Source organism: Aureobasidium namibiae, assembly GCF_000721765.1.
Source record: "Aureobasidium namibiae CBS 147.97 unplaced genomic scaffold scaffold_9, whole genome shotgun sequence".
NCBI classification, from domain to species: domain Eukaryota; kingdom Fungi; phylum Ascomycota; class Dothideomycetes; order Dothideales; family Saccotheciaceae; genus Aureobasidium; species Aureobasidium namibiae.
In genome coordinates this window covers 929,080-951,951 of record NW_013581200.1, presented here as the reverse complement: position 1 = coordinate 951,951, position 22,872 = coordinate 929,080, and the positions used below count along the sequence as shown (strand labels likewise).

The following is a 22,872-nucleotide window of genomic DNA, read 5'->3' as shown; positions in this document are numbered from 1 at the left end:
CGTCTCGATGGAAAACGTTCGTTCTTCAAGACCACTGTGCATTGCTACAGCTACATGTGTCACAAAGTCTGACCATGAGAAGATACAGCAAACTTGTCCGTCGATAGGAAGACTAGTGGAGGGAAGGTAAAGAAGATGACGATGAGCAGAGAAGGGATGTGTTGGCGTTTAGCCGAGGCACCAAGATTTTTGGCCATTCAGTATTGTCGAAGTTCCTTCCGCCGTCACGCTTGTCATGTTTTTGCAATAGCAATAGCAGGATGTTATGAGAGAAAAAGAAGACACAGGAATCCTTGAGAGGACGCACTCACTCTGTGATTATATGTGATTGACTTGAGTGACATGCCGCGTGAGGTTCGGTGCAGCTTCAAGTGATCTCCACATAGACATCAAGCTCGAGATTTGGCACACGTTTAATACTTGAAGTAGAGTGGAATTATTTCATTGATTCATTACAATTTAAAGCCTAGGGGGGTAATTCTGTCTTTGCAGATCTGTTCTTTTACTTGGGGACGACACCGGTTGCCTCGCTGTGAGTCTCGGTTTGTACGCCGTCAACCTTGGTCTTTGTGACTGTCTCGCCATCCAGACGGCCCTGGAAGTCGTTGACCGAGATAGGCTTCGCGGTTGTGACGCCGTGGTCGATGGTCTGTTCCTTTACTACCTCGTGGACGGGCTTGATCTTGTGAGTGAGCTCGGGGACGATGTGCTCCTTCTCAATGACGGGCTGGATGGTCTCGTGGAGGTGGTGGTGGACAGAAGTAGCCGATGCGGTCTTGTCGGCGGTCTTGGTCTCGTGGGTCTCGGTGTCGTGAGTGTTCTTGAACTCTGCTTGTTCGGCAGCGACCTGAGCCTTGACTTTCTCGCCCTCCTTGTCCTTGTTGATCTTGCGCTCTTCCGTTGCCTCGACCTCAGTGTTCTCCTTCACTGCATCGACCTGGCGGTCCTGGAGAGGCTGAACGGTGGTGTGGTAGTGGTCTTGGTGGACTTCGCGATCGACGACCTTCTGCTCTCTGGTCTCGTGCTCCACCTTGGTATGCTCATGTTCGACAGCAGGGGCAATGGTCTGCTCCACGGTAGTATCCTTTTCTCCTGTAGCAGCAGTGTCAACGACTGGAGCTACCTCCTCGGTCTTGGAAGCCACCTCGACCTGAGGGGCCTTGACTTGCTCAGTCGAGACTTGTTCGGTCTTGACTTCATTCGTCTTGGTCTCCTCAGTCTTGGCGGCGTGGAAGTGCTCACCTGCACCGGCGCTGAAGTCTTGTTAGTGTGAGGCCAATTGGGTAGGAAAGGTAGATATTCTTACAGGAGCTTGCTAACTGCGCTTGCTGCGGCGTCCATGTTGATTGATGTGAAGTTGGTGATTAAAGGTAGTGTTGGAAAAGAAGTGACTTGGTTTTTTCGGTTCGAAAATGTGATTGTGGTTGTATTGGGGCTTGCAAGAGCTCCTTGGTTGCTTCTTAAGGAACCGTTCCCAAGTGCATGACGAGCTGAACACTGCACGCCAGTGACCTCATCCGCATCGAGTGGGGAAGCACGAAACACCAGCTTCAGCAGCTGAAAGTGGATGCACGTCAGAGAACCGTCAACCACGCAGTAGACCGTCTTCCCGACGTATTAGACGAGCCACCCAGACGAAGAGCTCCACCTGATAGGCTGTGTTCAACCACACATACCCAATGCAGTAAGGTCTCTCATGTTATGATTTAGATCATCGGACGGCTATAGCTGGCCAGGCACGCAAAGTCGTCATATCTGGGCATTTCATTCCAGGTTTTTAGAGGAAGTTGACACGTGAAAGAACGATGGCTTTTCAAATTCCCAGGTTTGAGCCAACGGGCAGAATGCTAATGAACTCTTTTTCACGTGCTGGAGGTTGGAGGATCGGGGTCGACCGAGTTGAACGTAGCGGGGTCGACTGCGCCACGAGATCGACAGATCGATAGCCCTATGGTGGCTACGATGACATCCCATGGACCATACCAATTCTTTTGCAGAGCGATGCGTGCAAAGACATCTTTGGTTTGCAATCAAGGGCAAAGAAGTGCTCACACTTACCAATCCCAACATGCACGAACTTGAAGCTGTGCGACAGACGTTGGGCAGCTCGAAGGAGCGGAGTGAGGTTCAAATGACAGGTTGCGAGCATACCAGCATGCCAGGTCATGGTTGCTACTCTATCGGAGCATCACGGAGGATACACGACGGCGAGTCCGTGTGTGTTCATGCTAGCCGGAGTGAGCACCATCCGGTGGAAGATTCCTGCGTGATTATTGACATCTGAATGCAGAGACACTTGCAAGTTGCAACGTATGTCGCGATGTAGGACGAGGTGGAAGGATATGGAATACTCGAGGAACCGGCAGTTCGATCATCGAGAAATGGGGGCTCGAGTTTTGTGACCAAGCGAGTACTCATATTGTCTCAAGGCAAACACGTCATAATGTCGAAAAGTCCGTATTGCATCTCAACCACGAAGATGGCCGTGCAGGTGCTGCGTTTATTTGCAAGTCTGATACGCTCATTGTCGCGAACAGATTTTACTCGGTGACATAAAAGAAGAGGTTCATCGCGATGGAGATTCCAACATCAATCTTGAGAGAAACAGAATGGGCATGCGACAGGGGAATATAGGAAGGTAGAATGAGTGAATGTGTCAGAAGTCAGAGCATTGGACCACGACTTATGACAAAACATTGAATGTCACGGGTACCACCCTGTCAGAATATACGGCAGCATTATTCTCGACCGACGTCCCCTTTTACAAGCAGAAGATACATGGAGACGACAGTAAATACTTTGTTCTCGTAATCAAACAACTTGGATCAAGTCTTAAGCTCACTGTTCGAGTCAAGATGTTGCGACAAACCTTTGTCGGATGGCGCAATTGATGGAAGCTTTGCAACCACTCGTTTCATGCCACAACGATCTGGTGTGCTCGAGCAATTCGCAATCCTGTGTTATGATTTCGTCAATAATTTCAAGATGGACATAAGAGAGTTGTCATGGCTTGACTGTGTTTGTCTGACAATCCTCAATTGATGTCTCGTGTCAGCAAAGAAATAGAGAACTTCTTCACGCAGCATCGGAGCCTGAAATTTTACCACGTCGCCATTTTCGAAGACCTCACTGATTCACGATGGCCGCTGCTGTTACTGCACTACAGTCAACACACCCGCATCGTCTGTTCGAAGACCGAAAAGATGTTGCGACGACCGAAGAGACGGAATTGAATAGAGAATCACTCCTCGTCGTATCACCATATACCTCAACCCCACATCTTCTCGACCTTGACAGATACGACACCTCGAGCCAACTCTTCGCAAAAGCCTTGACAATATTCCAGCCCACTCGAGACGACTATGCCACAGCAGGGTACACAGAGTCATTCAACTTCCAGGAGGTCATCGAGGCTCTAAGATCACTGGCAAAAGCCGAAGGATACAGATGGACTGCTACAGACTTTTACGTCGTCAGCTTTCGATCACAGCTCACACCTGATGCTGACCCGGAGCAATTGTTTGAACTAGATGCTTCCTCGCATCAGGAAGCCATGGCCAGTGGAGGACTGTTGAAATATTGGTATGGAGTAAAAGACCAAAATCGGCGGAACCTGGCGACTTGTACGTTAATCTCTCGATCCGAAGAAACACGACTGACATGATTTCAGGCTTTTGGGAGAGCAGACAGCATGCAAGAGATGGTGGTCGGGGACCATGGCATGCAAAAGCACGAGCTGCAGCGGGGGTGTGGTATGAGAGTATCGTGTTCAAGACGTATGTTTTGACAATTGCAGATGATGTTGAAGATTGGGAAATTAGAGACTTCGAAGAGACGAGATAGAGATGCATTCGTTCATTGCGGCCATCAAGGTATTCGAGAAAGACGGCCCGTGCAAGACCTTGTTGTCAACGGCAGGAGAATGCCAAATCAAGTGCTACGCAGCACAAAACTCGATGTCAGTTGCCATCGACTTTCATCGAAGACTGCCAATATCTGCCAGATGCACAGCCTGGAGTTTGTCGACGAGGCCAAGACTGTTCGTAGGCGAGGTGCACACACTGGCCAAGCTGCTAGCTGTCAAGCTTGTTGGAAGCTTGTCGCGAAAACCGTGCGCTCTGGTGAAGACGCAATCTTGGGACAGCATGTGTCAGTCAAGTTTGACATGATTCCAGTCGCAAACTGTATAGTTTTGCCCAGCAGCAACAAGTGTGATATATGAGCGATGCCACAGATTCGCAAATTGGATGGAAGTCGGAAGGAGTTGGCGAGGGTCAGGCATAAAGTGCTCTCGCTCAACGGATTGAGCTCGGCGGATCAGATAAGATTGTGCCTCGGGATACGCACAGACTTTGACAGCTGCGCGACTCAGCGAATCGGCTCTCCTCAACCTTCGACTCCAACGACATCCATGAACGTTTTTTCAGTGGAGCGCAGGATGGTGCTATTGCTGAATGTCAATACTGGACCGCTGCTTTATTTGCTTGGTATCTATGAGTGAGTGAACTGAAGAAGAAACATATCTTGCAGATCATACCTCAACCCTTGAGATCCGATGAGCAATACCCAAAACACGTTCCTCGGCTGTCTATCCCATCGCCGTCGCCAAGCTATACCCAAGAAACCTAAGACGTCGTTTGCTGCGGTCTCCATGACCAACCCTGGTACCTTGCAGCAAAGAGATGAGTCGAGGCGTCTTCGGCTTTGCAATCAATCGTTGTTAAGATGTCTCTTTTGCCGATGAGAAGTCGAGGCTATGTTCTTGAAGGAGCTTAGTCTGCAAGAGACTGTATCTCATCAAGGTTTCAAAACACATGGCTTGCTGTAGTCTGCCAAGTATGGGAGCATGGCGTGTCATACTGATTGAGTGTGGTTGTCGCAGAGTTTGCCAATCGAGCCGCAACTGTTATTCTGCCGTCCGGCTGTGCAGTTGGGCGGGACTTCATAGCTAACATATAAGACGCGCCAGAGCTGCTCTTGTTCGACCGCTGGTCTCTGTAATTTGAAGACTTACAACAATGAAGTCCATCATCTTTGCTACCTTGACAAGCTTGGCTCTTGCAGCCAGGCCTTACCTCAACGAGCCTGATACCGGGTAAGTAACCTTCCAGCTCCACAAGTCTAAGCATGGTCTGATTGTCATGCAGCATCGACGAAGCTCTGGGAAATACACCAGATGGTACCCTGCCGCCTCTGGAGAGCATAGTTGGACTCCCCGATTTCGAATGGGCAGCTCGTAAATACATGAACGCGAGTGCCTACACCTACTACCGCAATGGGGCCGCTGGCGAATGGTCTTACCGTAACAACTTGGAAGTGTTCCAACGCTACACTGCTCGTCCGCGTGTATTAAGGGACAACTCCAAGATCGAGTCGACATTCACTACATCAATTCTTGGTCACAACTTCTCAGCACCTTTCTACATTAGCCCATGTGCAAGAGGAGCCCTTGCCAACGACAGAGCTGAACTTGGACTTGTCGAAGGTGCTTACCAAGGCGATATCCTGTACATTCCTTCAGACTTTAGCTCTCTGCCTCTGGAGGAGCTGGCCGCGGCAAGACCTTCGAACGGTTCCCAAGTCATGTGGCAGCAGGTCTACCTCGATGCTTCCAATGACACTGCCACCAAGGCATCTTTCAAGGCAATTGAAGACTCTGGTGCTCGCGCAATCGTCTTTACTGTCGACAGTGCTGGACCCGGTGTGCGTCACCGCGCTCAACGCTACTCTGCCGGCTCGGCAGATGTGGACTACTCCGCCTTCACATGGCAGTACTACCAGAAGCTGCAGAATTTCACCAGACTGCCTGTTGTCATCAAGGGAATCCAGACAGTGGAAGACGCCAAGATGGCAGTCGAGTACAAGGCACCCGCCATCGTCTTGTCCAACCACGGCGGACGCAATCTCGATGGCAGTCCTTCTGGCTTCGAGGTCGCTCTCGAGATTCACCAAGAGGCACCCGAGATCTTCAAGCAGATTGAAGTTTATGCTGATGGTGGTGTCAGATATGGAAGCGATGTGCTCAAGATGCTTGCTCTTGGTGTTCGCGCCGTCGGACTCGGTAGACCATTCATGTATGCCAATGCCTACAGCACCGAAGGAGTTGCCAAGGCTGTCGAGTTGTTGAAGGCTGAGATGGCTAGCGATGCTGCTCACCTGGGATTGAAGTCGATCAAGGACATTGGACCGGAGTACTACAAGTGGACACCGAACAACTGGTACAGCTAGATGATAGAATTGCATGCTACAGGTCATAGCTCGGTCAATCAATCGTGTCGATGGATGTATCCATAACTGTGTAGCGTCTGTTTGTCTGCCTGCGGCCTCCTCTGCGTATCTGTGTGCTAAGTATGGTGACGCTCATCCTTTCTCAGAAAACACATAAGCAGCAGTGTATCTGCAGGGAGGTAGTTCGAGCTGGCGGAGATAGTGGAGCTCAAAAAAAAAGAGGCGAATTGAGTTTGGCGGGCTGCAGTCAGTCAAAGCATGAGCGTATCACATAGAATTTGAACCGATTCCACCGCCGTGGGAGATCATGTAGGTCAAATCGAGTTGGCAGTGAGGTCGATATTGATCCAAGGCGTGGAATATGAGGTGGATGGATATATGCCAGAGTCTGGTACCTAGCTATAAGCAAAATGCAATAGGCGGAGTTTCGTCCGGCAAACGACGGCAATGCAGCGAGCGGTGCAAGGGTCCATTCAGGGTCCACGCTGCCGCGTCGTCCGCGGTTGCCCTCTTTCTTCGCCTTCTTCAAGCCGTGGGATCCGGTGGGTGTTTGATTGCACACGCGCATGCTGTTTCGGCCATGAACGGCCCCAAAGACCATGTGCCTGCCTCGTCAGCAAGGCCATCGACAAGCACCACGGCCGCGCCTTCCTCGACTGCCACCCGAGGGCCTACAGACGGCCTCCTCAACATGAATGTCAATGACATGACACCTGAACAGCGCACGCGCTTCGAGATCAAGCGAGAACACGAATTCTACAGCTACTACGAGCCCGTCCGCGCCCTCGCGACGAGAGAGATGGACTGGACCGATCTCAACTCGGACGAAGCTGTCGCCAGACATCAACCAGTCCAATCCACCGACAAGGCTCTGACTGCCTTCTGCCAGCTCGCTGCCATCCGTCTCAAGATGCGTCGTGCCATGATCTTCTTCTTCGACAGCACCCACGCCTACGTCCTCGCCGAAGCCACCCGCACCCTCTCTCTGCAAGATGACACCTCTTTCGACGACGAGGGCGATGCTCTATGGCTGGGTACGACGAAGATACCCAGAGGATTCAGTATTTGCGAGCACACGGTCTGCTTGCCGTCCAATGAGGGTACCAATGCGCAGGACAAAGACTCGTCTCACATCATCCACATCATCAACAATATCACAGAGGATACGCGCTTCTGCAACCGCCCATATGTCACTGGTGGCCCGCGAGCGAGATTTTACGCCGGTGTGCCAATCACCACTCCCAAAGGCCTGAAGATTGGCGCTTTCTGCGTCCTGGACGATAAGCCACACGAAGGACTAGCCAAGAAGGAGATCGATTTTATGCAAGAGATGGGAGCCGCCGTCATGAGCCACCTCGACATGATCAAGGCAAAGGTCGAGCAGAAACGCGGCACCGACATGGTCGCCGCTCTAGGTGCCTTTACCGCCAGCGAGGCCAGTTCCCGCAGAGAGACAACCACCGATGCCGAACGCCCACAATTACCCCACGACGTCTCGGCCTCTTCATCTTTATTGACAATCGGCAACCTCGATTCTTCCACCCCCAGAAAGAGACCTGTTATGCGCAGGCAGTCTTCGAGCAACAAGAAGCGCCAATCCTTGGACGACACTGATCAAATGACGAACATCAGAGAAAGATCTCCTCGGGGCCAGAGGCCCTCGTGGTTTGCAAAGAACAGATCTCGCTCAGACATGTCCGTATACACCGAATCGAACGCCGTCGAAGACTCGACCCCCGCCGAATGTTCTTCCGAAGATCATAAACCCCACTCTGCCGAGCAATCTCCTAACCAAGTCATGCAATCCGCCTCTGCTCTGATCCAGAAAGCTGTCGAAGCTGACGGTGTCTTGTTCCTAGATGCCTCCGTTTCTGGCTTCGGTAGTCTTGTCAGCAGTTCCTTCCTGGATAAGACACCTGATGGCGATCCTGATACCGCGACCAGCGGCACTGACGGTCACCAGACCAGCGAGGGCGAAGATGCGCCGTCTCATGCTATGGATGCTGACGACCAACCATGCCCTATCCTCGGTGCCTCATATGCAGCACGCACTGGAGCTGTGCCCGATCCAGAAACTCGTCGCGAGGTTTATTCTCAGCTAACTCCCAAATTTCTTCGTTCTGTTCTCCGACGCTTCAGAGGTGCTAAAGTGTGGAACTTCAACGAGCACGGTGACGACTATCTCGACGAACAGACCACTGAGAGTGCATCAGATGGTGGCCCTGTACGCTCAAGCTCCATAGCCAGCGACGCTTCTCGGGCCCGCAAAGCGCGGAAGCGTTCTCTGAGACATGCTCCTGGTAAACAACTCGCTGCTGTTTTTCCTGGAGTCCGCAGCTTGATGATTCTTGGGTTGTGGGACCCTCAGCGCAATCAATGGCGTGCCGGCTGCGTCATCTGGTCATGTACGCCGATGCGCATGTTCTCTACCGAGGGAGAAATGCACTACCTTACTGCATTCTGCGATGTCATCATGGCAAAACTAGCTCGCTTGGAGGTAGATGTGGCCAACAACATCAAGTCTGACTTCATTTCGTCCATCAGCCACGAGTTGAGATCGCCCCTGCACGGGATTCTCGGAACTGTTGAAGTACTGCAAGATCAACGCGTTGACCACGAAACTGCAGAGATGATCACACAGATTGACACCTGCGGACGAACGTTGCTAGATATCGTGGACCATCTTCTGGAATTCTCGCGCATCAACGTGCTCACCAAGCACACTGGCTCGAATTCGCGGCTGCCTCAAACTTCTGCTGGTAAGCAGAACGGTGGCGGGGAAGCATCCACTCTCGATGCAGACATCTCGCTGGATGTTGTTACCGAGGAGGTCGTCGAATCAGCCGTCTATTCGTTCTGTTGTTCCAAGGATCAGCGCACTCTGAACGAAAGAAATGTCACGGTCTCCGTCGATATCGAGAAACATCCAAATATCTCATGGGACTGCAAGGTCACTGTGGGCGCCTGGAAGCGCGTCTGTGTCAATCTGGTCAACAACGCCCTCAAATACACATCCGAAGGCTCCATCAACGTGTCATTGAGGATTCTGCCTCCACACAACAAAACGGGTCGTCCTACCGCCCAGCTCTCGGTCACCGATACGGGTAGAGGAATGTCCAAAGATTTCTTGCGCACAAAGCTATTCCGCGCATTCAGCCAGGAAGACGACTTGACGGAAGGTACTGGTCTCGGTATGAGTATGGTCGCGCGTATCGTAAAAGGTTGGAGAGGCAAAGTCGACGTGCGAAGCAGTAAAGGACAAGGAAGCGTCGTCAGTGTCACTATGCCCATGAAGCTGACACAGTCATTGAAGCGCGCGCATTCCGATGGCACGTCCCCTATATCACCAGTCGATGTCTGGTCTGGGCTCTCAGTACATGTCATGGGCTCGCCTGAAGTTGATGATCGCAATGCCATATCTACAGGTCGCCACCAACAACTTGTAGCCTTCAGGAAAACGTGCTCGGGTATGGGCATGCACACGTCCGGTCCAACCTGGCAACCTTCTGATCGAACAGACTTTGCTGTCGTTGCAGAGTATGACCTATCGCATCTCACGGAAATGCTGGTATCTCCTCGGATTAGCCAAAGCACGGAAGACAAAACAGCAATCACTTCACTGCGGAGTAAGCCAATCGTTGTCCTATGCAAAGATTACATATCGGCCAGATACTTGAAAGGTTCTCGCATTGAGCAGCTGGTTCGCGGAAGAGTGGAATATATCGCTCAGCCTTGCGGACCCAACAGACTTGCTTCCATCATCAGCCGTATACTCGAGCAATCTCCGGCAGGACATATCTGGACATCTCGCCCTCACAGCCCGGCGACACCCAACACACCTTACGAATCAGCAACGCCTCGCTTTGACACCTGGCGAGAATCTCACACGTGGTCTGGTGCATCGTCACCCAATGAAACAGAGAGCACAAGAAGACTCACTCTTCGAAGTCGCCGACCATCTGGCAGCAACAATCATCAACCCGTGAGCATAGTCCCCAGCTCAGGCAGACCATCGGTATTTGAACCCGAGTCAAACGGTCTGGGCGTCGAGACAGCAGCACCAAACGTACTTGAAGTAGCGGATGGTGCCCTGACAGCCTTAAGTCTGGCAGATCTGGAGAGGAACGAATCCATGCGGATCCGCAACCAAAGCGTTGTTGATATGACGAGTGCCGCACCACCTCTGAACATAACCAAACCCTGTCTCCTTCTTGTAGATGACAACCCAGTCAACCTCAAACTGCTCGTCACCTACGCCAGGAAGAACGGACACGCTATGCTGCAGGCATCCAATGGCCAGCAAGCCGTCGACGCTTACAAAAACGCCCACTCGGATTCAGTCACCTCTTCACAAACGAATGTACCAGAAGTCATTCTCATGGATATTAGTATGCCCGTCATGGATGGCTTTGAGGCTTCGAGACACATCCGTGCGTTTGAGAGGAAGATGGGCTTGAAACCTGTGGTCATCATCGCGTTGACAGGGTTGGGAAGTTCAGAGGCGCAGCACGAGGCTTTTGTGTCGGGGATTAATTTGTTCTTGACCAAGCCGGTGAGGCTGAAGGAGCTGACGAAGTTGCTGGGGACTATCAAGGATACTTTCGGGTGATGGTGATGACAAACGAGGATGAAAACTAATGATTGTAACGATACGTGATGTCAAGATAGAACGCGGGACACCATAGGAGTTCTCAGGATGCGGAAAGGCAAGCGGCCTTACGAAAACGGTACCAATAAGCATTTGCATCTGTTTTCTCCAAAAAAATAAAAAATGGCCAAAATATGGGTAGCAAAAGCTTCGAGCAAATGATTAGTTTTACCCCTCCAGTCCTCTATCAATAGAAAAAGTCCGAAAGTACCACGGTACACCCAGCTCTATCACCGGACACTGAGCTTCTGGATCTTGCTCAAGGACTTTCCACTTTGTGGCCAAGACTTCTCCGATCAGTTCATAAGGCGCGTATTCATCTATGGATTCCACGGCCGGATCTTTGCGAATCTTGTAGAGCTGCGTTGTGGTGTTGCAATTAGCGTAAAATCCTGAGGGCGGGGTTTTTGAGGCGCTGAGACGTACCCAATCACTTGTAATGTTGGTGGCATAATAAGAATCGGCAACATCCCACCACTTGAAAGCAGTAGTCTCATCAGCTTCTAGATTTCTTCCGATGGTTTTGAAGTGGTCGTGGTAGGTATAATCGATGTCTCTGTAGAGAGTGACGATGTAGGTGTCTGGGCTTTTGTCTTTGGAGATTGCTTCGTAGAGAGGTGCCAGGTCATTGTCGCTCCTCAGTCTTGGTTTGTTGGTGATCTCAAGGGTTGAAACTTTTGACTTGTCGACGGCCGACTTTGCAGCACAGGTTCTTCTTTCCTCATGGAAAATCGAGAGTTGTGAACTAGTGCTTTTAGCAGTCAGACTTCCATCGCGACAGAAGCGCTGTTGTGCCTCCGAGAGTTTTGGACTGTCGCATGGTGCAGCGTGACTTGCATCGAGACAAGACTGCTCCTCGACCTCCGACCACATTGGCGGCAGACACCACAAAAACGTGTTTGTCTGAATGCATTCCTGTCTTTTCCCTCTCGAGAGACTCGGTCGTTCGCACTGTGGAAGGTCCCCTTCTTCATAGCAAATCCTTCTTTCCTCTTCCGAGAGGTGTGTGTTCCTGCATATGTCGAGTTCGGGCACTGAGAACCAATAACCCTGTTCGACTTCCCCGACTCCAGGGTCTCGACGAATAATATCGAGTGAGTCTGCCGAAACGTTCTTGACCAAGTAGAACTCGTCGAAAGACCATCGTATCTTCCAGTCCTTTACCGGATCCACGTTGATGTGTTCAGCAATGTAGGAGAGGTGGGATGACGGTGTGTGGCCTTGGCGGAGTGTGACCATGTATGAGCCTTCTACTACACCACAACTTCGGTCTGTTGGAAGGCAGCTCTCGATTAGCGGAGCGAGGTAGATGGCATTGTTATTGTCAGAGATGGCCGTCGCTGACGAAGTCGATGCAAGGGTGGTGCCAATGAATACGAACGCAATGACAGCAACGATGAGCAGTTTGTGCCAAGGTTGCATGATGAGACGAGAATATCCAGCGATAAATTATTTGAGAAAGGGACGTCTGTCGAAGTAAAAGGACTTGACTACATCATCAGGCGGATGCATACGCGCCTGAAACGTGTCGTGCAGACTGACGAGTCAGCGCTTCTTCATGGCCTCAACACACGCTGTCGAAAGACCGTCAATCCTCACCAGTCGCAGACATTACTTTTATCTGTTGTGTCAGTAGTTGCTCTGAGTTGGTGGAAGCGCGAGTAGCACGGCAAGAGCGAAAAGCAAGCGCTTAATTTGATGTTGCTTCGATGAGAGCTTGTTGCCAACAAATCGATTGGAAAGTGTCGGCCGCCCCTCTAGCTCCTTCCACCTTCCAATGTGCAGAGTCATGTTTTGCGGACAGCTATGAAAATGCACAACTCCTTTAGTAACCAAGAAGTGTCCGTTGAAAGTCGTGATGTTTATCGGCTCTCTGTGGCCTCTGCTCCAATCTACAAGAAACTGTGCATTCTGATGGCTTGAGCTTCACCTGGTAGTTGACGCGAGAGATGCAATAGAGAGGAACAGCACTGGGAGGCAGCGCAACATCTTACGAAATCAAAGTAGCAACAGTTCTTTTGTCATTCGAGTAGGTAAGTCGTAAGAACATTTCGTTCGCTCTTTCCGATACAAGAAAAGAGTTGTATCATCATCCACCATATCATCTCCAGATGCTCTTTCATCCTTTTCATCTACAATCAACATGAACAACCATCAGATTCTCAACCAGATCATCAAAAATCAAACTTTTCTAACGACCGCTGTTGTTGTAAACAATACGGTTGGGGCTGCCGCTCTTGAGGTCAGTACCCTGACCAGTAGTAGACAAAGCAATAATTCTGCTAGTGATAGCAGAAGGGCTGGTAAGACCAGACTCGAGACCCTTGAGGTAAAGAGCAAGACCAACGACGTGAGGGCAAGCCATGGAAGTGCCAGAGATGGTGTTGGTGGCGGTGGTAGAGCCAATCCAGGCAGAAAGGACGTTGAGACCAGGGGCGAAGACATCAACAGTGCTGCCGAAGTTGGAGAAGTAGGCGCGGGCGTTGTTGCTGCCGATGGCGCCGACAGTGATGGCGGAAGAGGCCGAGGCGGGCGAGGTGCGAGAGGCGTCAATGGCTTCGACAAAGGCGCCGGTTTGAGGGTCGCTGACACCGTTTCCGGCAGCGACAACGGACAGAACACCTTGCTGAGTAGCGGCGTTGACAAGGTTGTTGAAGGAGGTAGAGACTGAGTCTTCAGATCCAAGAGACATGTTGATGACGGCTTTGCCAGCACGACCCTTGTTGATGATATCGTTGGCAGCCCACTCGAAGCCCTTCATGATGGTGGAAGTGGCACTGGACTGTATGGTGATTAGCTTGTTTTCATGATTTCAGGAGGAAGACGACTTACTCCGGAAGAACCAAAGACCTTGACGGAGATGAGGTTAGCCTTCTTGGCGACACCGTAAGTAGCACCACCGATAGTACCAGCGACGTGAGTACCGTGACCAGCATCGTCAATGTGAGAACCACCAACAAAGTTCGAGCCAAGAGAAGCGCGGCCCTCGAACTCTCTGTGGTTGATGTTGATGCCAGAGTCAATGACATAGCCGTAAGTACCAGCGCCAGCGGTGGTGTCGTAGTAGTAAGTGTTGGCGGCGTAGTTGCGCTGCGAGATACGGCCAAGGCCCCAAGTGCTGCCGGTCTGAGAGGTGATGGCACTCATGTAGATAGGAAGATCCTCCTCGATAGCGGCGACCTGAGAAATATGTTAAAGGCTGATTTTATGATTCACAGCTTGAACAAAACTCACCTCGTCGCTAGCTCTGAGCTCAGCAATAGTCTCCTCATCGAAAGAACCAGCATAAGCATTGAAGTCTGCAACCTTGATGACCTTCAGATCTTCCTCGACGGTACCATTCTCCTGACGGCGGTAGATACCACGACGGTGGAGATCACTAGCGTAGTTGATGTGCGAGATGCCGATTTCAGGATCAATGCCAGGCTTGAGGGTGATGATGTATTTGGTAGTAGCAGGAGCGGCGACAGCGTCTTGAGGGACAGGAGCAGCCATTGCCAAACCGGCAATAGCGCTGAGGACGGCAACACTCTTCTTCCACATGTTGGAGATTGATGGTCGAGATTGAAAGTGGTGGAGCTTGAAGGACTGGAGATGAGAGATGGGATGGTTTCATTGAGATTGGCCATGAGGTCCCCTTTATACAAATTCCCTGAGCAGTAATCATGGCCGGCCTCATGATTGTGTGCTCAAGCAGCCGTCTTGCCAATGTCGGTTGTATGGCCAAAACATGATTTCCTCAGCTGCTAGTCCAACAGTGCTATACGAAAAGAGGAGGTGGCAAGGCCTACAAGGTTCAGGTATGCAGTGTCACCTTCTCCATCAGTATATGCTTGACGAAGATTTCTATCAGAAGCCAATAGGGCAAGACCGTTTGATTCGGAAGACAACCCTTGAGAGCAGTCAATTGATCCCTAGTCGATTGTTGAAACTCTTGACACACGATGGTGTCGAACCTTCAAGATACCGCTGGGCAGGGGCGCGAGATTGACAGATCAATACTAACCCTTTCGAGAAGCTCATTAGGCAGGAAGTCGAGATATCACGGTCGGGTAAGATGCGAGCTTGGTGTAACAAAATTGCCAAGCTATACCAAGAGCATTGGCACTGTTTAACACGGCGCGGGGTTCGTGGATTCCATCTCCTCGTTTTCTCGGCACTCTAAGCAAAAGGACAAGCTTGCATTAGAGTATTCGCATGTCTGACTCGTCGCCGTGATTTGCCAGATGACTCCGAGATGTCCTTGATTTGGGAACGTGGATGCGGCTCGGCCCTCGCCTACCGTGAGGAGGCATGCCTTCAGCCAGCGTCGTCGAAGTAAGGTACCCGCATAGTCAACGACCTACTCTGATGATCCTGAGCTATACAGCAGATCTTTTCTTGGGAGCGGAAAGGAAGTGTTGCTCTCGGCCGTAGAATATCAAGTCGTTGGTGAAATGGTAGTAGCTTCAGCACAGCCATATTTTGCCAAGTCGTATCTGTCGATCACATCGCTCGCAATGTTCTCGACTGAGGACTGAGCTTCCAAGCTGATAAGAGCGCGAGCAATAACCTGCAGCACACAATTCGAGGCTTCAGGTGCGTGCTGATCATGTGCAGTGTTGCTGCGGCCAAGTCGCTTGTTTACTGCATGACCCCGAGGGGCAAAGAACTCGCATTCGGCATGGAACATTTGGAAGCCATGCGCTTGCAACGTTTCAAGCGGATGTCAATGTCTGGGAGCATCTCACATGTGCGGCAAAGTCTTGCAAGTTGCTGCAGCCGAAGGCATGGCGGCGTGATAGAGGATGAGACGGCAGAGAGGATACTGTGCTAGGTTCCTTGCTGACTCGACATTGATGGCTCCTCTCAAGACAACAGTGAACCCTCGGTCCTTGAGAAAGGTCAGCACTGTACATACTCGTCGCCAACGCAGTCTAAGACGTTGCGGGATTCAGGTGTTGAGCCGAAGACGATAGAGCTGATCATTCAATGTTCGACATGTGCGCATCGATGTCGATCAAATTGTATCTAGTCATCGACGCGAGGTGCTTTGAGCCGCAAAGTCGTTGTAGGCAGAAAATACGCGACAACTTTGGCGACTGGAGGCAGTTGACAATGCGTGGCCAAAAGTCGTGACCAGAGATGATGGTGTTGCGATGGCTATTTGATGCCAACAAAATTGACTCCGTTCACGCGCCCGAGCACTCCTTCCTCCGCACACTTCTCGGTCCTCTCCAACCAGTACAAGGCATCCTTAGATCGCTCTCATCGTCCCGATCAGTAACGATAACCCGACTCCAAGCCCACCGCAGACTCCTAACAATGTTGCCATGGACCAACACACGGCCAGATAGATCGAGGGTGCAGTAGTGAACCCCTTCACGTCGTGGGATGTGTATGCCCAACACAAAAAGAGATGTGCAAAGCCTAGGGTCACGGAGGCCACGACCAGCAAGGCGATTTGGTCGTTGGTCAGCGCGCCCCGGTAGTTGGCTGTCGTGAACCGAACGAACACGCGTGAGAGCACGATGAGGAGACCCAAAGAGATGAAAAAAGCGGAGCTCTTAGCAAACGCAGTCTGGAAGACTTCCATCGTGCTGTCGACCGGTCCGAGATTATCGAAGAACTGGGAGGTCATGTTGATAATTGTTACAGATGCGAGTGTTGTCGTAAGCTAAACTTGCGTGGAACAAGACGATATTTGTATCTGCCAAGACTAAGTTTCGGTGATTAGAAATGACTCCGAGGAAAGGATCATTTGACTTCCTCTGTACTTATTCATGGACAGATGAATCGCGTCTTATCCCGCAGCACCAGATAACAGAAGAGAAGTTTGATTGCAAGACGACAAGATTGATGGTCGAAGAAGACACCCAGCTCCGTATCTCGGCGAGAATTAAAGTGTTGAAGATGGAAACAGTAAACGGTCCGAATATCTATGCTCCAAGTTCTGCCATAGCTTTTACCGCAGTCTCTTTCCAACCCATCACACTCCCCTGCGCCTGACCCCTCGGACATACCTCCACGATCGCTCTCATGAAATTCGCAACAGTCTGCATTTCCTCCTGTTCCTTTGACGTGAACTTTGCATCATCGATCAGATACCCAAGTCCCCTGTCTCTGGCTTTCTTTTCATATCTCTCCATCAAGCTTGTCTTCTCAACTATAGAAGTATCGTTCTCTTGAGCATTCCACAGAAATGCTCGACTGGGATTCCAGCGGGTGAAAGGGACTACGCCTGCAAACTCCCAGTCTATGATTGAGGTTATACGTGCAGTAGTGGGATCGACAAGGATATTTGCAAAATGTAAGTCTTTATGTGCAAGACGCAGAGAAACATTGTCGAGGTTAGATCGCATTGGCTCAGAAGTTATGATGGCCAGGAAGCAATCGAGGTGAGGCAGAATGTCCTGCATGAATTCCAGGGACGGATGTACCTCGATGGCATGTTTGTACTTCAACAAGTGCGCATATATATACTCGGTGTACGAAGCGAAAGCACCAGAGATGTTAAGAGAGTTGAAAGTTTCACCAGCTGGCCACAAAGCAAGAATGTCTGGCTCGAACCAGAATGTCTCCTCGAGTACCGGACCAGGAATGATGTTGTCGTTATCATCGAAGGACAGACCACCGATATGAGACCATCTATGCTCATGCAACTCGACGTTGATGTCTATCAATTGATCGAGGATGATGTCCATCTGCGTGGAGTCGAAGGAACTATACACATCTGCTAGGCTCTCTCCTGGGTCCCGGGTCATCAAGATATACTCATGGTGGAGTACGTTCTCAACAGAAGAGTCATAAGCAACAACTCGAGGAACCGGTATGTTTGTGCTCTTGTCAATCCATGATAAGACCGCGGCCTCGTTCTCGGTCTTGATCTTTGAAATATGATTACCAGACACGCGTAAGATCAAGTCAGTGACGTTGACAGCCGGTATTTGGACATCCTTGATGCGTGACCAAAACTCAAGATCCGCTGTGGCATAAGTGATCACAAAGATGATATGGAACTCGGCTGTGACTTTGAGCTGGCGAATACTTTGTGGTGTAGGCGACGACAAAATCTCGAGAAGGGCTCGCACATGATCCTGCGTGAGGGCTTGAGGGAGATGGACTTTCGGAGAACCCATTCATGTAGAGATTGATTGACTGTTGGGTTATATCGATGAGATGTGTTAGGATGTTGGAGCCGAGGTAAGATAATCGCAGCCTGAAATCTTATCAAGCCGTATTAGGAAGGTGCAACGTGTCATGAATCAACGACTTCAATACGCTCCATTACCAACGTTCAAAGGCAACGCTTCTTCCCCCGTCGGTGTCGATATATTGATCTTCCTTTGGCGAGGACGCAACTCGCTCATCATGTTTCTGGTGTCTCCTTTTCACCCACTGCATAATCCATGGTTTTCCTTAGCAGATCGGCTTCATCACTTCGACCCTGTTCCGTGAACCAGAGCCACAAGGTGTGCTGCAACGCGATTGTGGTCGCGGATTGGATGCCGTGGAGTTCTTTACTCTTCTTGATGGCCTCCTCAAGCACATCTTCCGCAGTCGCCATCTCCACAGTCGCCATCTTCACAGATCTTGGTGTTGTCTTGTGAATGGCATAGTGGCAGCGAGCCGACACTTCGAGAGCCTCGATCTCCATCGGCTTCCACTTGTTTTCACCCTCTTGTTTTGCCTGATCGCATTGCAAAAAAATCTTCTCCATGATGTTCAAGGCTCCACGATGGTTGCCTTGCAAGTGAAAGATCTTGCCACATGCAAATTGCCGCTGCATGTCGCTGGCATCGCTGTGCTGCAACTGAGTCGATCGTGTCAATAGCATATCCCAATGCTGTTGCACGTTCTCGCCAATGCGCAACTGATAGTTCGAATGACAGGATATGTTCATGGCGTCCCACGGGTCTTCTGGGAGCAGTTCCGTTATATGATCGTAACCACATTTCCAGCTTTGCTGCAAGGTCGCGACTACCTCTGTGCTGGGCAATTTTTTGATGACAGCAAATATCTGCGCCCAGGGATGTTGTTGTTCGAGCTCTCTTCGAGCTCTCCGCTCAACCAAGCTGCATAGCTTGTGCTGCAATATCTCATACAGTTGTCCGTACCCCCTGGTCGGAAGCAGGATGCACAAATCGCAGAGAACGTCCAGCATCTTAGGGTCTTGCTCCTTCAACACTATCTCGACAAGCTCCAGAGCTCGAACAAGTAGAGCAGTTCCCTGGCGCCAGTATTGCCTATCCCAAAGATCGATTGCAACGATACAGTATTTGTAGAAGTTGTTGAGATTGATTAAACTTCTGGCGGAAGAACGACTGATCAATTCTCCTGCGTCGTTGCTGACGAAGAGTTTTTTGTCCTGAGCTCCTTTGAGATATCTTGAGATGTGGTAGCAAAGTCTCGCGGTCTTCTGCATCGCGTCCGGATCAGATGGTGTGGTGAGAATTCTCATGTTGTTCTGGTAGGCCAGCAGATGAGCGCAGTAGTCAAACACGTATTCCGTTTGTCCTTCCCGATCAATGACACTCACGGTGGAGATATCATCATGTGCATGTTGGCAGTTGTTTGTCGAAGACACATCGACGTTGGTGGCGTTGGTTCGAGCAGGTATAATCTGGATGTGGGCAGGTGGTGGTTTGGCACCAAATGATTTCTGGATCCAAGTGCCTGACTTCTTCGCTCTTTGCACACGTCGTGCTATCTCATGATAAGGATATTCTCTGTCATGAATCAAGAATCTCGGCCGGCTTGACGGGCTCAGGCGATCCAAGCCGAGATCCCGTATCATGGCAGCAGCGAATTGAACATCCTCGAGCTTCGCATATTTTCCACGCGTGGAGCGTCCGGCTTCTGTCATTTGGAAGTCTTGCAGTGTTGGTTTTCCGGACCTGGCTCCGTAGATCTGTCAGGACGAGAAGGCGGGGCTCTGATGTCGCGGGAGTATAGTCGCCTTCCTACGAAACCAAAAAAATGACATTCGTCGAGTGGTCGCGAGCGCCTGGATATAATATTTGGAGAGCATAGAATCGAGTCGAGTAAGGCGGAGGCTCTGCATATAGGAAGAGTACACGGACCGGGTCGAGACCGTCGAGTGTAGCGGGGATATGCAGATAAAGAGTACATATTGGATGTATACACGGGCGAGTGCGGGTGATGTTCCCATGTGGTTACTCGCTATGCATAATTCACAACCTATAGGTTTAAGCCGAAGTACAACATTCTTCTTTTGGTATTCGCATACAAGCAGGGCGGTAACTGCGTTTCAAATGATGCTTCCGAGTGTGCAGAATCACGGAAACCAGCCTTATATTCGAGAAAAGTGTGTCGATCAATTTTACATTTCTCCGACAGCTATTGAAGCTTCGATCATTAATACTGCTCAACTCTGACAAAGGAAACTATCCTCACATCCATCGTATTCACCATCTAAACTGTGACACCAAAAGGTGCGACATTGGGATCCAGTCCCTGCCACACAAACGGCATACCCTGCGACAAACCCTTGGAGTCAAACTTTCTAGCCTTGACTGTGGAGCTGAAGGCATCCATGGTCTTCTTGAATGCCGCAGCTGCATTTCTAGTGTTGACATTCATGCGCTTGAGCATTGCGTCATCGGCAAACTGGTAGCTCACTGGTTCAAGTCAGTACACAGATAATCAAGACAAGATGTTAGGCTTCGCTCACAGGTTCTGTTGGTGCCAGCGATGTATTGACGTGAGAACAGGGCATCCACACCAATCTGCTCTTGGGCGTTGTTGAAGGGAGGCAAGAAGGTTGCAGGGTTTGAGACTGTACCCTTCTTCTGGGGGACGGGTTGCCAAAGAGACATTGGGTGGAAGGGAAGAGTGGCTGATGCAGACATGAGCTCGTTGGTGTTGACAGTGTGGTGAGCAGTCGAGGAAAGATGAGCCTGTTACGTTCGTAAGTCAGCATGTCTGAGTATCAGAGCACGTTCTAGGTAGTTACCATGTGAGTCAGAACATCAATGAGTGTGTTCTTCGTATTGATAGTAGCCGGGAAGTCCTGAACCTTGGCAGGGCCGTTGGCCTCCTTGACCCAAGCTTGAATCTCTTTGTCCGCAGCCACTACTGAATCTGCTGAGTAGTACGAGTTGACAAATGAGGTCATGAATGTACGCTGAGCGTTGTAGATGACAGAAGCGTCCTCGTAATAGGGCAAAGACTTGAGCTGAGGGCCGGTGGTAGAATTAATCAATCCGCGGTTCTGCAGGTTAGTAAGGAAGTAGCCAGACTGGAAGAAACCACTGCGGGTGAAGTAGTAGTTGCTGCTGTAGTTGAGTGCAGACTGGTAGGTGTAGGGGAAGGCAATGTCGACAACACCACCGGGGGAGAACAACGTCTGCTGTGCCAGAGGCTGAATGGCGAAGACTTGGTACATCACTGTAAAATCGCGAGATCAGTTAATTGTTCGGAAGACAGTGATGGACCAACTTACGTCTGTCAAGAACAGCCTTCACAGGATGGTAATCACTCAGAGATCGAATAGCTGACATGTAAACAATGTGGACAACCTCATGAGTTCTAGGCAAGTGCTCCCACTGAGCGAACCAGATGTCACAGACGTTGTACATGATCTTGGCGAGCATCCAGTCACTGGCGCTGTCTGCAGGTGTATAGATGACACTTGCTCCTTGGTTAGTTCGAATAGCGAGAGGCAAGAAGTTTCCAGAAGTCTGGTTGATGTAGAAATAAGCATCCACAGCTGCGGAATAACGAGCTTTTGTGGTAGCTTCAAGCTTTGCCTGATCTCTGTAGTCGGAGTAGAATAGACGGCCAGAGGTGAGCAGCTGCTGCTGTGTCATGCCGGTGATCTTCTTTGCAGTTGCATCATCGACCTTGAAGTTGAGAGTGCTCGAGGAGTTCAGTCTACGGACCTGGTAAGGACTGAGAGAGAGACGTTCCATGGAGAATAGCAAATCCTGGGTGTAGTTTGTGAGGATACCAGGAATGGGACCGGCAGGCAATGTCTTGAGCCACTCATCATCGTAAAGCAAAGTATAGTCGTTCAATGTCTTCAAACCGTTGTACTTGCTGGTGTCGGCAGTAGCGGCTTGGGCGTCTGCGTTCAAGTCGTTCATCTGAGTCTCGGCTTCGGCTTGAAGACTCGCTACGTCATTGTTGATCAGAGTGTTACCGAGAGAACCGTTAGGGAAGAAAGGTCCACCAGCGACGGCGGGTCCATAGCCAAAGTTCTTTTGCTTAGTCGCGATGGCATCTGCTCTGTTGGCAGGGATGCCCTTTTGAGGGATAGCATACCAGCCGGTGGCATCAGCTGAAGCAATCGAGGTAGTTGAGCCAGTTCTTGGGTTGGAGATGCTAGCGCCAGATGCGAGCTTGCTGACAGCTGAAGATGAGACCTTGCTGGAAGTAGAGGCCTTAGTGGAAGACGAGACCTTGCCAGAAGACAAAGTTTTCGACACACTCGAGGAGGTCGCTCGCTTTTGGATGATTGCAGAATGAACAACTGCAACGTAAAAGAGTAGAGTAAGCAGTGTCACCACTGAGAATCGATGCTGTGCCATCATCGTAGGTAAGTCAGGCCAAGGAGAAGGCTATACGAGAGCTTGTGGTCTCCAGAGTTTGGCCTGCATTGTGTATATATTCATTCATCCTTATTCACTATCGTGGCCTGATGTCACCGTTGTCTTGAATTTCGATATCAACCGTTGTAGCTGGAGGATGTCCGGGACGCCGGCAGGATGCAATCGTTGCCAAATCTGCCTCTCATGGTGCAATTCCCATTCGAGACGTCAACATATCCACTCCCAAGAGCAGGAATGTGAGCGTCAATGTCTGATCGCCCAGCTCATGATCTCAGAATTATTCCTATAATGGCTGAAGATCACGGTTAGCGGGTGGACCCTTTGTATCGAATTGTTATAGCACCGTTTCGGCACCGTTCGATATATAAAAACGGCGCGAGCTGATGGAACAAGCTTGCAGGGTCCAGAACTCTCACGGAAAGAGTTAATCTGGGGAAGGAATGG

General features: G+C 50.5%; 10 protein-coding genes across 10 annotated transcripts; 3 read left to right on the top strand and 7 right to left on the bottom strand.

The window, feature by feature from the left end:
- Nucleotides 1-502: 502 nt before the first annotated feature.
- On the bottom strand, nucleotides 503-1,341 carry M436DRAFT_73228 (uncharacterized protein; the record flags this gene model as incomplete). The annotated part of the gene is made up of 2 exons (XM_013571865.1): nucleotides 503-1,253; nucleotides 1,307-1,341. 2 exons carry the CDS (start codon nucleotides 1,339-1,341, stop codon nucleotides 503-505), a joined length of 786 nt encoding a protein of 261 aa, XP_013427319.1.
- A 1,903-nt stretch (nucleotides 1,342-3,244) lies between these two features.
- On the top strand, nucleotides 3,245-3,828 carry M436DRAFT_14715 (uncharacterized protein; the record flags this gene model as incomplete). The annotated part of the gene is made up of 2 exons (XM_013571467.1): nucleotides 3,245-3,623; nucleotides 3,671-3,828. Coding segments are annotated over 2 exons (537 nt in total), but the record flags the coding sequence as incomplete, so codon positions are not given.
- Nucleotides 3,829-5,018: 1,190 nt separating this feature from the next.
- On the top strand, nucleotides 5,019-6,228 carry M436DRAFT_82356 (FMN-dependent alpha-hydroxy acid dehydrogenase; the record flags this gene model as incomplete). The annotated part of the gene is made up of 2 exons (XM_013571864.1): nucleotides 5,019-5,095; nucleotides 5,148-6,228. 2 exons carry the CDS (start codon nucleotides 5,019-5,021, stop codon nucleotides 6,226-6,228), a joined length of 1,158 nt encoding a protein of 385 aa, XP_013427318.1.
- A 691-nt stretch (nucleotides 6,229-6,919) lies between these two features.
- M436DRAFT_47688 (uncharacterized protein) lies at nucleotides 6,920-10,837 on the top strand (the record flags this gene model as incomplete). The annotated part of the gene is made up of 2 exons (XM_013571628.1): nucleotides 6,920-10,116; nucleotides 10,237-10,837. 2 exons carry the CDS (start codon nucleotides 6,920-6,922, stop codon nucleotides 10,835-10,837), a joined length of 3,798 nt encoding a protein of 1,265 aa, XP_013427082.1.
- Nucleotides 10,838-11,044: 207 nt separating this feature from the next.
- On the bottom strand, nucleotides 11,045-12,298 carry M436DRAFT_64250 (uncharacterized protein; the record flags this gene model as incomplete). The annotated part of the gene is made up of 1 exon (XM_013571720.1): nucleotides 11,045-12,298. One exon carries the CDS (start codon nucleotides 12,296-12,298, stop codon nucleotides 11,045-11,047), a length of 1,254 nt encoding a protein of 417 aa, XP_013427174.1.
- Nucleotides 12,299-13,067: 769 nt separating this feature from the next.
- On the bottom strand, nucleotides 13,068-14,419 carry M436DRAFT_47474 (alkaline serine protease; the record flags this gene model as incomplete). Its single annotated transcript, XM_013571595.1, has 3 exons — nucleotides 13,068-13,658; nucleotides 13,709-14,056; nucleotides 14,111-14,419. 3 exons carry the CDS (start codon nucleotides 14,417-14,419, stop codon nucleotides 13,068-13,070), a joined length of 1,248 nt encoding a protein of 415 aa, XP_013427049.1.
- An 877-nt stretch (nucleotides 14,420-15,296) lies between these two features.
- M436DRAFT_64248 (uncharacterized protein) lies at nucleotides 15,297-16,496 on the bottom strand (the record flags this gene model as incomplete). The annotated part of the gene is made up of 3 exons (XM_013571719.1): nucleotides 15,297-15,480; nucleotides 15,607-15,749; nucleotides 16,203-16,496. 3 exons carry the CDS (start codon nucleotides 16,494-16,496, stop codon nucleotides 15,297-15,299), a joined length of 621 nt encoding a protein of 206 aa, XP_013427173.1.
- A 298-nt stretch (nucleotides 16,497-16,794) lies between these two features.
- M436DRAFT_47787 (uncharacterized protein) lies at nucleotides 16,795-17,994 on the bottom strand (the record flags this gene model as incomplete). The annotated part of the gene is made up of 1 exon (XM_013571640.1): nucleotides 16,795-17,994. The coding sequence occupies one exon, from the start codon at nucleotides 17,992-17,994 to the stop codon at nucleotides 16,795-16,797; it is 1,200 nt and encodes a 399-aa protein (XP_013427094.1).
- Nucleotides 17,995-18,224: 230 nt separating this feature from the next.
- On the bottom strand, nucleotides 18,225-19,721 carry M436DRAFT_64246 (uncharacterized protein; the record flags this gene model as incomplete). Its single annotated transcript, XM_013571718.1, has 1 exon — nucleotides 18,225-19,721. One exon carries the CDS (start codon nucleotides 19,719-19,721, stop codon nucleotides 18,225-18,227), a length of 1,497 nt encoding a protein of 498 aa, XP_013427172.1.
- A 569-nt stretch (nucleotides 19,722-20,290) lies between these two features.
- M436DRAFT_47580 (Lipoxygenase) lies at nucleotides 20,291-22,407 on the bottom strand (the record flags this gene model as incomplete). The annotated part of the gene is made up of 4 exons (XM_013571613.1): nucleotides 20,291-20,496; nucleotides 20,550-20,775; nucleotides 20,832-21,265; nucleotides 21,321-22,407. 4 exons carry the CDS (start codon nucleotides 22,405-22,407, stop codon nucleotides 20,291-20,293), a joined length of 1,953 nt encoding a protein of 650 aa, XP_013427067.1.
- Nucleotides 22,408-22,872: the final 465 nt, after the last annotated feature.